The following is a 15,403-nucleotide window of genomic DNA, read 5'->3' as shown; positions in this document are numbered from 1 at the left end:
GGTGTGTGGAAGGAAGAATCAGTAATACGTTACTTGGCACTTCTTCGAATGTAAAGTCAAGGAATTTTAACAGTAAACTTTTTCATGATGCACAATGTGTCTGCTACAGAGATTGAATGAGCACCTCCATGACACTACTGAGCTTACTAAATGAATATGATATGCCTACTGAATAAATCTGAGATTTAATACTACATGATATTGTGTTCTGCTCTGTATCTTCTCTTTCCTCTATTAACCCTATCTGAAACGGTCCTAAGCCGTAGAACAATACTCCAGGATAACTTTAACAAGGATTTTCTGAGCTACCTACTTTGTGGCTGAATTTTCTTCCCTCTGACTCTTCAAATGAATCTCTCAACTTCCCTATAGCTTTCCCCCAAGTTTTATGTGGCCATTATTCTATAAACTGTGGTAAGCACATCTTCCTGAACATTTAACAGTTGTTATTTTCAATGTGATTCTCATTCATGTAATCAAACAGTAATAGTCATTCTGCCTATTTATGTGCAATTCAATACTTGGCTAAAAGTGCACTCAGTTTGAGCAGCTGTTGTGTTGTGTGTATGTTGGTAACTACCACCATGATCAATAATGGGAACTGAATCTGACAACTCTTGAGTCCATCGACAGCAGTGAATCAGAATGCCTGTTCATAATTTTATATGACTCGAAAATAAAGTTAGCTGGTGTTTTGCAGTAAAATTTAATCACATTGTCACCATTTTCAGCAAAATCTGAAGTAAGACATGGAAGCAGATTATTGCAATGACAAAGGTATATCTCAGGCTACACTACACACAAATCTATTACAGCAAACATTTTTTCGTATTCAGATTCACTGGCTTCGCCAACTCACAAGCAGATTGTCACCGTTCCACCTAGTCTTGGCCTTGGGCTACCCTACAGATCAGTCCGTCAACACATCTAGTGCCCCTTACCCCCTCCATTCATCTATATGTAAATCAGTAATCAACCTGAAAATTCATAATAACCAGATCAGTAAAAGTTATTCTGGTGCTCGCCAGATAAAAATAATAATAATAATAATAATAATAATCAGTTCATATCAACTGCCAAAAGAAATCAGATTCAGCGATTCTCATGGGCTACTGTATATTATAACCTGACTGGCTACAGCCAATGTCATCAATTGTCAACATCAGTACGTGAGACGAGCCACTGACACTGCAAGTGCACTTTAGCCCACTACATGTGTTTGTGCTGGGGGTCAACCATCAGTCCCCGCACCAAGTGCATCCTCGAAGTATTTCTAAATGCACTATAATTTTCTCACTTTGTGAAATATATCAAAGACTACTGACCACGAACAGCCTTATGGAGTCCACATTATTCTCCGGGACATTTACATTGATCATGAACAATTCACAGTTTTACATGACTGTTGGGGTATTACCTCTATGTTAACAATATCTTCCCGCTAAGTGCAATATACTGTGTTCCATTTGTGGGACGTCTTCAGTACATCACGTAAGTGCATATTTTGTAAACTAAATGACTGTTTTAAGTGTATCTAATGCCTTCCATAAGCCAAAGAACACAGCAGCAGCTTAATTCATTAGACAGTAAATTACAGGCTACTGGTATATTTTGTGATCTGTCAGAGGCCCTTGACTATGTAAATCACAATATTCTTTTAAGTAAATTAGGATATTATGGTAGAAATTCTGCAAAATGGTTCAAATCCTGTATATCTGACAGAAACAAAGTGTGTCATTAGGAAAGAGGCATGTATTAAGCTATTGGGCATCATCCAGTTACATGCGGTGTCCCACAAGGTTCCACCTTAGAGTCCTTACTTTTTCTTCTGTATATCAATGACCTTTCATCAGTAACATTACCAAATGTCAAGTTTGTTTCGTTATGATAAAAACATTGCAATAAACAGCAAATCAAGTCCAGTCTTAGAGAGATCAGTTAATGAAATTTTCATGAACCTTATTAAATGTTTCCTAGCTAAGTCTGTCACTAAACTTTGGAAAAACACACTACATGCAGTTCAGAACTTTTAAGATGTTTCTGACCGGTACATGACTAAAATACAATGAGAAACAGACAAAAGAAGTAGGCTGTGTTGAATTCTTTGGATTACAGCTAGATAGCAAATTCAGCCAGGAGCAGCATGTTGCAGCGTTGCTGAATGTTATCAATACTAAAAATAAGAATTGCCTTACAAAGATTTAAAGTCACTTACTTTAATCCAAAATGGTGTCCATTGTTCAGAAATGCACATTTTCAATAATATGCCACAGTATAAAGCATTTAACTACCTATGGAGTTTTTAAGAGTAGCCTAAAGGATTTACTGCTTAATTCATGGCTGAATTTCTTAGTAGAATATATATGTAAATGAAGTCCCATACTTCTTGACAGAGTGTAGGGGAACAATGCGGGAGACCCGCACCGCCGTACTAGGCAAGGTCCTGATGGGGATGGTTTGCTGTTGCCTTCCGGGACCCTGTGCTCGGGAAGCGAGACCACAAGCTGTGTGTGTGTGTGTGTGTGTGTGTGTGTGTGTGTGTGTGTGAGAGAGAGAGAGAGAGAGAGAGAGAGAGAGAGAGAGAGAGAGAGAGAGAGAAAAAGAGAGAGAGAGAGAAAAACTAATAATATCAAATAATCTGGTTATTAGAACAATCTGAATACTGTACAAATTTTGTACTTCAATGTGATCATTGTAAATAAGTGTTGTAAAATGATTTTCTATTTAGTATTTATTATTACCTTTCAAATGAAAAAAAATTAAAATTTTTTTGTCTCATTCCACATCCATGACAATCCATTCACTAGGGATCGGATCTATGGAAAGTACATTAGCACATTTGTTTTTCACTGTGAATATTTATTGTGTATTTTTGTTTTTATGACATGTTCTACATCCTGTATGATTTCCTCACTATGGACCAACTGCAACAAAAAGTACATCCCATCACACCACATCAGACACTTATCCACTGCCCTTTGGCTCAAATGGAAAAAAAAGAGACTAAGCCGAGTTTTGCAAGAGCATCATTTGCCGAATTTATATTCATCCATACAGGAGATTTTTGGTTCCCATGAAAGTCATACATAATACAGCAGCTTAAAGCATGTGTCATTATTCCACAAAAGATTGATGTCAGCAGCGTAAACTCATAACCTAATAAGTCTAAACATTTTGACTACCCACTTAATAGTGCATTGGTCCACCTTTGGAAATTCCAAGTCCTTGTACGGTTTCCAAAAGAATGTGGTAGCCTACCAGATGTGTCAGCACAGATCACGCAGTTCCAATACATTACAGGCTGGTTATTTGTGGACAAGGAACTGGCACCCAATTAAAGAGTCCCAGGACTCTAACACAGCTTTCAGATCACGTGAATTTGGTGGCCATGACATGATTGTGAGTTCGCTATCATGCTACTCAAACCACTTTAGCACAGTTCTAGCCTTCTGACAAGGAAAGGTATCCTGCTGGAAGATGCGATCGCTGTCAGGGAAGACATCAAATATGAAGGGACGCAAGTGGTCCACAATAACGTTTACATATGCAACAGCTGTCTTAATGCCTTTGATTATTACAAGAAGCCCTAGCAGCCAGCATGCACGGCATGGTACTTGTTTCAAGCAAGTGTTTGCCTGGATGATGGCGTGTGCGGATGGAGCCATCAACTGCAATTTAAAAAAAAATTATGAGATTCACCCAACCAGGTCCACTGTTCTATTTTGATGATCCCATGCCCACTACGGTCTTAACTAGCAAAGTGTGTCAACATGGTCTTAACTGGCAAAGTGTGTCAACATGGTCTTAACTGGCAAAGTGTGTCAACATGGGAACACTCAGGGGCCATCTGCTGCAGAGCCCCATGCTCAACAACGCTGAACAGTGTGCTCCAGAACACTTGTGCCTGCACCAGCATGTACTCTGTTGTCATATCTGCCACAGATCATTGCCTAACATGTTTTCCAGCTAGGGTGTGCAACAAGATGAGTATTTCTGGACCACACATAATATACTTAACATGAACAACAACCACTGAAAAAAGGGGGGGAAAAAGGATGGTCAGAAGCACACATTTAAGTAATTTAGAATTTATTAATGTATGATTATTTACTCTAAAAAAGCACGATGGAATTAATTTGATATTTTATATATGAGATTTCATTAATAATTTTATGTGTACTTAATTACAGAATATAGAATTAATGTAATCTTTAAGTAGTGTTAGGTGGTAAACTCAGCAGTAAATGCAATCCACATGAAGATATCTAATTTCTACCAACTTTATCACAATTGCCAAGACTAACACAAAATTTCTTTTTATTTCCACAAATTCATTTCATTACACATCTCTAAAGCTCGTAGTTTCATCAGCATGACTGAAGAAGCTGTAAAATAACAGACGAATGTAGCACAAGTGAGAATGCCATGAATGGAATGGACCAACGAAAGAAGAGCATTGTGAGTTTCAAATTGAAAATATTCAATTTATTATAGTTTTACATGAACAGTATTTTCATTTTTTACTGATTGTGAGATAGGTGCTCACTTCTTGGGCTGCACTGATACTTGCTTTAGGCTGCATGCAGACCGTGGGTTGGACACCCCTGCTTCACAGCATGAGCAAGCCTCCGATATCTTTATTCTGTGATGACAATGAATGTCCCAACACAATCACCTATTCATGGTTTTACCAGCCTTCAGCCATGATTCATAGATGCTCACAGCAGTAGCATGTAAAAAGCCAACCAGCTTCTCTATTTCTGGGATGCTCATTTCCATGGGGGGCCAAAGCAACATTCCCTTTTCAAAGCCACATGTCAGTGGATTTCAATATTTAGGGATTGTATCAGCACTAGAATAATTCCCCATTGTTCTCTGGTTTGCTTATAAACTTCCCTTACCACATCACGTGCCACGCCACTACCAATGGGGCATTTAAACTTGGGGTGGAAAATTATTTTAGTGTTTTAGCTCATCAGTGCAGTTACTTGTATGTCTTCGATAACCCTTCTTGAAAACTGGAATGATTTTTGCCTTTTTGCAATCACATAGAATGCTTTATTGCTCCAATGACCTAAAGTGAAGTTTGTTGGATCCCTTGCTATTCACGTTGTATATTAATGACCTTGTGGGCAACATTAATAGTAACCTTAGACTTTTCACAGATGATGCAGTTATTTATAATGAAGTATTGTCTGAACAAGATGCACAGATATACAGACAGATCTTGATAAGATTTCAAAGTAGGGCAAAGATTGGCAACTTGCTTTAAATATTGAGAAATGTTCAAAAATGGTTCAAATGGCTCTGAGCACTATGGGACTCAACATCTTAGGTCATAAGTCCCCTAGAACTTAGAACTACTTAAACCTAACTAACCTAAGGACGTCACACACACCCATGCCCGAGGCAGGATTCGAACCTGCGACCGTAGCAGTCCCGCGGTTCCGGACTGCAGCGCCAGAACCGCTAGACCACCGCGGCCGGCATTGAGAAATGTAAAATCTTGCACTTTACAAAATGAAAAGTAGTACCCTATGGCTGTAACGCCAATGAGTCAGATGGAATCACTTACAAACAAAACACCGTGCAAACAGGCCTTGAAGGCCTAACAGTATCGGCTGGCCGCCATGTCATCCTCAGTCCTTAGGTGTCACCAGATGCAGATACGGAGTGCATGTGGTCTGCACAGCGCTATACCAGCCGTTGTCAGTTTTCATGATTGGTATCACTACTCAAGTAGCTCCTCAATTGGCCTCAAGGGCTGAGTGCACCCAGCTTGCCAACAGCACTTGGCAGACTCAGACAGTAACCCAACAACCTGCTAACCAAGCCCAACAATGCTTAATTTCAGTGATGTGATGGGAACCAGTGTTGCCACTGCAGGAAGGCCTTTGGCTCATGGAATCAAGTTAACTCATACGAATACTCAGTGGAACACTTCGCAGAGACGTGAAATAGAATGATCACATAGGTTCAGCTATGGGTAAAGCAGGTGGCAGACATCAGTTTATTGGTGGAATACTGAAGAAATGCAATCAGGCTACAAAGTAGATTGCTTGAAAATCACTCGTCACCAACCTATCCTAGAATACAGCTCAAGTGTGCGAGACCCATGCCAAACAGGACTAACAGGGAATATTAAACACATACAGAGAAGGGCAGCACAAAAGGTCATAGTTCTGTTGGACCCATGGGAGAGTCTTATAGAGACTCTGAAGAAACTGAACTGGCAGTCTAAAAAGATGCACTTTCTATGTAAAACATTCCAGGTTTTCTTGTCGCATCAGTTTGGGATAAAATCTTGAGCTTTCGATGAGAGCCTCCATTGTCATCGTCAGGAGCAACTGACTGTCTTCACTGCTGTTGTGGTGGCCTTATATAGCCCATGGATGGCTTCTGATTGGTCAGCAATGAGTACTGCTGTCACAGATGGTGTCAATTTTATGAAATGATGGACAGTATGGCGGTGGGCTCTCCGTAGTCTCCATCATTGGCTAACTTTTTTATGGAGAATTTTGAAGAATGTGCATTAAATTTGGCTCCCCTCTGTACATCCTTATTTTATCGTTACGTTGACGGTACATTTATGGTCTGGCAACACAGCGCAGAAGCTGTCATGGAACACGTGAACAGCATACATCCAAACATCTGGTTCAATGTCAAGATGGCAAGGGATGTTGCCATTCTTAGAAGTTTCAGTATGATGACAGGCAAACGGGTGTATTAGCCACTCTGTGTACCGCAAGCAGGCACATACCAATTTATATCTTAATGCACAGAGTTTCCGTCATCCTGTTCAGAAGAGAGCCATTTTGGACACGTAGAGCAACAACTGTTTCTGATGAGCAGCACTTGAAGTCCTAAATTAACCAACTGAAGTACATATTCCGAAAAAATGGCTACAGTGCATGCGATATAAAGGCAGCATTATCCAAGAAAAGGAAATGTGAAAATGCTGCACACTCACAGGATGAACCACTGATTGCAGTTCTTCCTTTTTGTGGCACTATATCCAGTACAATAGGAAGAGTCCTGGGTAGACAGGGTATAAGAATGATTTTTCGTCGTCCTAAGAAAATTAAGGAAATGATGCACCCTGTTAAGGACAGTCTCGGCTTCAGGGTTCCTGAAATTTATAATATCCCCTGTGAGCATAGAAGCAATTACATAGGTCAGACTATTCATACTGTTTCTGACCACTGTGCAAAATACCAACGGCATATTAAAAATAGAGAACTAGAGAAATCGGCAACTGCAGAGCACAGCCTCACTAACAAACATAAAATACTGTTTGATGAAATAAAAATTTTGTCCCATGCCTCCACATACTGGGATTCTGTCATTAAGGAGGCTGTTGAAATAAGAACGAGCGAGAAGAACTTTAACCATGTTAGTAGATATTATCTGAGCACTACATGGGTACAAGCACTCAATGCAGAGAAGCAGCAGAGACATTCTTTGCAGTGTTTACTTTGCCACAGAAGTGGTGGCACCACCAGCATGGACACTGACACTGTCTGCGACAGCAGTATGTAAATAGTCAACGAATCAGAAGCTGTCCTTGGGCTATAAAAGGCCACCACAGCAGCAGCAAAGACAGCCAGTTGCTCCTGATGTTGATGAAAGAGGCTATCTTCGAAAGCTCAAGATTTTATCCCGAATTGATGACCAAGAAAGCCTACTTACAAAATCTTAAGTACCAGCTTTAAATTACAAGAGTCGTTCCATAAGTTGTGGCAACTATGGTGTATCATACAAGGATGTGGCACCACCATAATCACAGTAAACATGTTTGAAAGTCATAGCAACTATGGTATATCTTGCAACAATTTGACAATGTGGGAATTCTATGGTGTTCACTGAACTGGTACGGGAATCTGTATCTGAATGCCAACATAAAATGGGGTTCCACTACAGGAGCTCACAGGAAAGGTTGAAATGAAATGCACACTTCAATAGACAGATTCCGACCACATGGGAGGGTGGCAACGACAGACTCACCGCAAAGTGGGCGGTCCGCCTCACCCCATACTGACCCGTACATGGCTGTTATGCAACAGTTGTTAACAGAGGACTGACACTGAACAATGCAGAAATTAATGGCAGGGGCGGGTATGTCAAGGGCAACTATGTTCCCCACTCTATGGCAGGACTTCAAGGTGTGCAAGAAGTGTTCAAAATGGATTCAGTTTCAGTTAACAGAGCTGCAGAAGTGGACGTAATATGAGACCAGCCAAATCAACATGGAGCAATTTGAGTGGGAAGGGATTGAGCAGCTAAATCACACTGTTGTGATTGATAAAACCTGGGCATGAGCATATAAACCAGAATTGAAGACTCCATCTGTAGAATGACAATGCCACAGGTTCACCATGGTGATACAAAGTGTTTCAGAATCCATCCCAATGAAGGCGTTCTCATTCTGGTGTATGATGACCATGGTGTTCTGGAGCGTCACCCTGTTAGGGAAGGTCACACCCAATGCCCAGTACTACATCTGCAATGTACACATCCAATACTGCTGGATAATGCAGTCATACTCCACAATAACGCTACAGCCCACATTGCAGACCTCATAAAAATTGTGTACAGTGGTGGGAATGGGAAATCCTCCTCCACCCATCCTACTTACCAGATCTCCGTGCGTGCGACTTTGACCTCATTCCAAAACTGAAGAAACCATTGCATGGGAGACACTTTGGAAACACGGTGGATATCCTCATGGTTTTTTGGCGGTGGATCACACTGATGGCAATGCCGATGACATTCAGCACCATCTCAGTCATTGTCAACACTGTGTGGATGCACTAGGGGATTAGTTTGATGAACAGCAGTTGATTTTGATTCATCTTTGTTCAATTTGTACTCTTACACAATTAAGTTATAAAGAGTTCCAGTGTTTGTGTTTCATTTCAACCTTTCCCCAGACCTCCAGCACTGGAACCCCATTTTATGTTGGCATTAAGATACAGACTCCATTACCAATTCAATGCATACCATAGAATTCCCACACCACGAGATATACAAGGGCTGTTCAATAAAGAATGATCATAAATTTTTTTATGGTCATACTTTCTTGTGCTAAATTTTAATCTTATGATATTCTGTTAGCTTAATGTGCAACAAACACACATAGTAGTTTCATTGTTGGGACTCCTGGTTCCTGCCTGTGAGAGGCAGGCGAGGTCAGACATGTTTAGTATCGCCAAACAATGCAATGGAGGTAACACGCGAGGAACAATATGCGGCCTTGAAATTCTGTTTTCGTCTCAACAAATCTTCAGCTGAGGCCTATACAATGTTGCAGGAGGCCTATGAAGATTCTGTTCTTCCCTACAATGGAGCTCGAAGGTGGTTTAAAGGGGAGACAATCAATTTCTCCAGTTACTGCTCTTACAGAAGAAAACATCAACAATGCTGCTGTCATTGTGAGAGAGAATCAATGAATCACCTTAAGATCACTTTCTGAAATACCGAACATTTCATTGGGTGCAACCCACACCTTGGTGACAGAAAAATTAGACAAGGAAGATGTTTGTGCGCGAACGGTTCCAAGACTGTTGATTCCCGAACAAAAGAACATGCGCGTGCAGGTCTGCATGTAGCTAAAGTTGATGTTAGAGGAAGATCAGGAGTTTCTTTCAAATGTAATCACTGCTGATTGGCTACATCATTTTGATCCTGAGAGCAAACAGCAAAGCTCAGTGTGGAAATCTCCTTCATCACCAACCACCAAAAAAGCAAACATGGTTGCTCCTGCTGAGAAAGTTATGGCCATCTTATTCTTTGATATTCATGGGATGGTTTATCAGCATGTTGTACCCGCACTCACATCAGTAACTGGACAATACTACAGGGATGTCCTGAAAACACTGCAAGTCCATATCAGGCGTAAAAGACCACATTTCTGTGAAGCAGGCTGGATGCTGTACCACGACAATGCGCGGCCGCATATTACCAATGTTGTTGCTGAGTATCTTGCAAAAATCGACATGAAATGCATCCCTCACCCACCCTATAGTCCAGATTTAACCCCATATGACTTTTTTCTATTCCCTCACATGAAGAAATGCCTTCATGGGAGACATTATCAATCGTCAGAAGCAGTGGTGAAGGCTGCGGAGGCGATTTTGAAGGACCTCTCAAAAAATGGTTTCCAACATGTATTTGAAGACTGGCAGTGTAGCCGGGACAAGTGCATCTCAATCATGGGAGATTACTTTGAGAGGGGTCATCAAAATATGATAATTCTTCATTGAACAGCCCTCGTACAACAGTTGCTATGACTTAAGAAATGACCCTCATATGACTCCAGGAAGGTACTACAACCCCCTACATATCGCTCTGTGGGGATTGCGAGGACAAGATTAAATTCATTACAGCATGCATTGAGGCATTTAAACTAGCATTGTTTCTGTGCTCTCCACATGAATGGAACGGGAAGAAACCCTAATGCAATCATACTCCATGGTAACACTACAGTCCACATTGCAGACCTCATCAGGAATTGTTCAGCAGTGGGGGTGCAAAGCACATATCATCTGCTATGCACTTCACAGTACAGAGTATAGTTTTAGATATAGAATGAACTGCTGTAGGAAGGGCAGCAAGCTATTTCACATGATCTATGTAGAATTGTACAAACATTCTATCAGTTTTCAGCAATTTTGGTTCATTTTCTATTCTTCAGTCACATTGGTATGTATCATTACAATTTTCATGTGAAGTTTGAAAGGAGGAAGCTGAGTACCATTTCCCCTGATTTTGGTGAACATTTGAAACTGAAACAATAAATGGATTACTTTTAGTCATTTAGTAACGCTAGGAAAGAGCAAGACTTAGGTTTTTTGTCAGATTGGTCAGAAATATTTTATTTTCAAGTTTACTGGACACTTCTCACACTGCTCTCAGTACTTTAATTTTGAATTTATTCAGCTTATTGTTTGTCAACAAACTTATCTCTGATGTCACAGTAACTTACTAATACAGCTACTGAACCACAATATTTCCAACTCCTTGCAACCTTGCTCAGCACAAATTTCTCTAAATAATGCTGTACAATTAATTTCAATTTTATTGTTACACACCTCTATTTTAATCTCAGACTTTTATGATGACTGCTCAAAAAAATCTGCATTCTGTTTATGGTTCACTTGCTAGAAAGTGAATTTTCTACAAGTGCCTTGACATTCCTTTTTGAATCTGTAGTCATGCTGTAGTAGCCTCATTCTCAATGACTCCCTTCTAGGACTAATTTAATGTAAACATTCAGATCTGTTTGTAAATAGGAGATCTAAGATGTTCTAACCACATTAGGTTCCCATTCTAAAGCCCATAAGTTAAAATCTCAGCCGCAGTATGATCAGTGCACATTTATGTATAACATCCTCCATAATCCACTAATTAATACCACAATATTTTCTTTTTCTGGTGTGCAAAGTCAAGTTTTCCCCTTTATAATCAATGCTGTTAAACTCCTCTCTGTATACTACATGTAATTTTATTACTCTAAAAAACTGACGTATGCATAACACACACACACACACACACACACACACACACACACACACTGCTTCTCAAGTAGCTACCTGTCTGTATTGGTTTTCTGCATGCCTTACTATTAAGAGGACCTCATGAGTCTCCACTCAGTATTAGTGATCAAAAAGTCTGCTTCTGGTATATCTGAGCCTTCCACCTGGGTACCATATACCACTATCAAACCTTAAAATGACTGAGCCAACTGCAAGCATTGCTTCCACCCCTAGTGACAGGCAAGCTGTATTTTGCATTAGACCAACACTGTCCTGGGATACAGGAATGACATGGATTTCCCAGTTAAATGTTTGCACAAGAATAACTAAAAAAAAAAAAATGTCTGCCACTAAAGGGCAAATAGTTAACAAACAAAATACATTACTTAAAGGAGGAGAGCATTTGCAGAAAAAAAATTACCTGCTTGGTTCCCAGAGCACAGGATTAGATTAGATTAATTATTCATTCCATAGACCCACAAAAGAGGGATCCTCCTGGGTATGGAACATGTCAGGTGATTCTATTAATTAATCCTTTGCTCACACGTCTGAGTTTGTAATGAAATGATATGAGTTGCCATGTGATTTCTCAAAATAATAGTTAGATTCTTATACATACATCAACATCCTATTGTCAAATATCCCTTAAAGCCAAAATAAAATGTATAACACCTGTTTCACATCAAAGGACTACAGCACAGCTAATGTAGGCCTACATGTTAAAGAATACAATATCAGTGACACTATCAACTATGAAGACTGTCATCATATAATCAAATATACTTTATCAAAATATTACGATGCCAATGGGAATAACGGGCCTTGAGTACGTATGTTCTTATTATGCGTGCACGTGCAGGTATGTGTCTACTACAAGGTGGCGTTGATTCTAAGATAATATTATGTTGTATGTTATCTATACTAGATTGGTTTAGAAATATGCAGAGCCTAATAAACTGTTGATTCTTTAATACTGGTTAACCCCTCTGAGTCCTTAAAAAACTGAACTCTGATGTATAAAATACCTGAAACTTCTGATTACTTTTCAAATTAGTCAGTATGTTAAATACTTGACACTCTGGTAAGTGGGAAGAAATTTTTCTAATATTATGTTTAAATTTTGTTGGCTATCCTGAAGTACTCTCATTACCAAACACATCAGTATTGTGTGGGTATTATTCACTCAGTTTACAGTAAAATCTTGTTATCACACATCTCTATGTTGTTGTCATGTCACATTTCTTAAGGTATATGCCATACAATGATATAATTCTCCATGTTCATTCAGTGGCATGCATGGATAATGTCTGTTCCTAACTAGGCCTATTTCTCTTGCTGCGTTAAAATGTAAACGTAAGATTTTCTCTATTAATGAGTAGATCATAGCATTTTAAATTTATAAAATCAGTCAATAATTGTGTGAAATATTGAAAATCAAGTATTTGTTGACCCTGGAAGCCGTCAGGTAGGCATCCCACAACTAGGCTCGTGAATGATGAACTGGGATAGCCGTTTAGTAATATAGACTAAAGACTACAATGACAGGCTTGACTGTCGATAATAAAAACAGTCAGCAGAACTTAGAATCAACATAATATTTCTCTCTCCCTATCTAAAACACTATGGCTACCTTAAGGCAACTGCCAAAAAATTAAAACTAATTGCGAATGAGTGAGCAACCTGCAGATCCCTCCAGTATATATAAAACACACACACACACACACACACACACACACACACACACACACACACACACACACAGAGAGAGAGAGAGAGAGAGAGAGAGAGAGAGAGAGAGAGAGAGAGAGTCTTACAACTGTCCGTAAGTTTACGAACACTATTAATGCAAATACCTTTTATAAACAAATGAGTACATTGAGTGCTGCATTAATACTCTGTGTTTCCGATAACACACCAAACAACAAATTAGATTGCCACAGTGTGATTTTGTATATTATTTTGACACATTTTCAACATGAGTTAACCAACGCATATCCTCATTTTAAAACCCAATTAGCCCCTACTGCATGTATAGCCCTTATCCTAAAGCTTGAAACTAAGGCAGTATGCATATATTCAATACATCCTGGGGGCAGTTTATGCAAAGTTCAGGGTGTGAAAACTGTTCAATGATTTTACTGTCCATTCTCTAGTCGTTCATGAGCCTATGATCACACGAAAATTGGTGACCAAGTTTACAGTTCAGCATCCGATACAAATCTCTCTGTGATTTCGCAACTCCACACATGAAAGCTGTAAAAATGTTTTGCATATTTACATATCAAATGCCTACCTGCTTTGACCCCAGTACGAAGTCCTGAATATTGAATTCCTGATCAAAGTAAGGCCTGATTATCAAATTTGCAAGTATCCAATTTTTCAAACTCTTCGTGAGACTTGGCCACACCAATTCCGGAAAATTCATAATATGAGGAAATTTCTCGGGGCCTGAACTTGTACCGCTACAGAAGTTCCTGCTACAACATGTAAATAAGTTTACGCACTTAGTTTTATTTATGGCCTGACAACTCTGCAAAGAATGACATTCACCTTTTGCTGATAAAAATGCAGCGTGATGTACAGTGTACACTGGGGTTAGGTGTCGGTGAACACAGTAATGTGACAATCTGTCATTCCTTTTGCAGGTTATGATATTCAGTGATTTCGAGGAACCGCCATTTAGCACAAATGCACGAGTTGAAGACATCTGCAAACGTTCTTGACCTCCACGTTTCGAAGAAAAACAAATTCGTTTCAAAAAATCAAGCACCCTGCCACTCCTCCAAACACTACCGGCCATATCCGCGCACTGTCAACATCTGAAAGTCGCTGTAGACACGGCAACCAACTTGGGATACAGTGAAGTTGACATAACCCCACAGTCCGTGATAACCCTATGGATATGGAGCCCATTTTTGTCCTTTCTAAAATACATGAAATGTTCATAAAAATGGCTACCTGACCTTTATATTAGATGGTATATCGATGAAAACGCCATTTAATTCTTGAAAACCCGTTTGCTAAAACCATGTCATCCTACAAGTTTCTAATTCTAGACTCATTAGATTACACAGGTGAAATGATCGTCATTGATGTGGAATCAATAAAAAAATTTAGTCATAAACACTAAATATAAAAATCATTTATAACACCTATTTACAATGATCGCATTACTGCATTGAATTTGTACAGAAATCAGGTTGTACTAATACTCGCATTATTTGACATTATTATGGCTCTGAGCACTATGGGACTTAACATCTATGGTCATCAGTCCCCTGAACTCAGAATTACTTAAACCTAACTAACCTAAGGGCAGCACACACCCAGTCATCACGAGGCTGAGAAAATCTCTGACCCCGCCGGGAATCTTTTTTTTTTTTTTGTAACCATATATATTTATTTAAATTATATTAACAACGATACATTTAAAAAAAAAGATATTTTATTCTATTAATCTATTATATTCCTAGTGATGCTTAATATTACTGTCATTTTATATGTTTTCGTTTTTATATTTTCCTTCTTCGTTTTTCTCTTATTGTTTGTTCCTTAAACCCTTTTACATGGCCATTTGCCGTCTTTTTTTTTTTTTTTTTTTTTTGGGGGGGGGGGGGGTAGACGTTGCAGGACAGGCATAACAGTTTATATTTGGCATTGATGCATTGATTTTGAGTTTATGTTTCTGTATGTGATGCACTTGTTATGCCACAGGCACATTGTGTATTCTGGTTTGATCTCTTCCTCTAGTTACACTGTTAAGTGGGACAGTATGAAGGAAACGTCACCATGATAGGTGGAGCAGAAGTGGAAGAAACTTTTTTTTTTTTACATATACTACAGAATATACCTAAATTTAAGAAGAGAGA

At 39.2% G+C, this 15,403-nt stretch overlaps 1 protein-coding gene across 2 annotated transcripts in view; it reads right to left on the bottom strand.

The window, feature by feature from the left end:
- The window catches only part of LOC126482399 (uncharacterized), a 49,394-nt gene extending 35,022 nt beyond the window's left edge, over positions 1–14,372 (bottom strand). Inside the window, exons 1-2 of one of the 2 annotated variants that reach the window (XM_050106515.1) lie at positions 14,085–14,372; positions 13,828–14,008 (exon numbers count right to left, since the gene is read on the bottom strand). In XM_050106515.1, coding sequence (XP_049962472.1) covers positions 13,828–13,959 — 132 coding nt within the window. In that variant the 5' untranslated portion in view covers positions 13,960–14,008; positions 14,085–14,372. Of the gene's footprint in view, positions 1–13,827 lie in introns of both variants that reach the window. The other variant, XM_050106514.1, reaches the window with a different exon arrangement.
- Between the last annotated feature and the right edge of the window lie 1,031 nt (positions 14,373–15,403).

The sequence above is a fragment of the Schistocerca serialis genome, chromosome 5 (genome assembly GCF_023864345.2).
Source record: "Schistocerca serialis cubense isolate TAMUIC-IGC-003099 chromosome 5, iqSchSeri2.2, whole genome shotgun sequence".
Taxonomy (NCBI): Eukaryota; Metazoa; Arthropoda; class Insecta; order Orthoptera; family Acrididae; genus Schistocerca; species Schistocerca serialis.
This window is presented reverse-complemented; position numbering and strand designations above follow the sequence as displayed.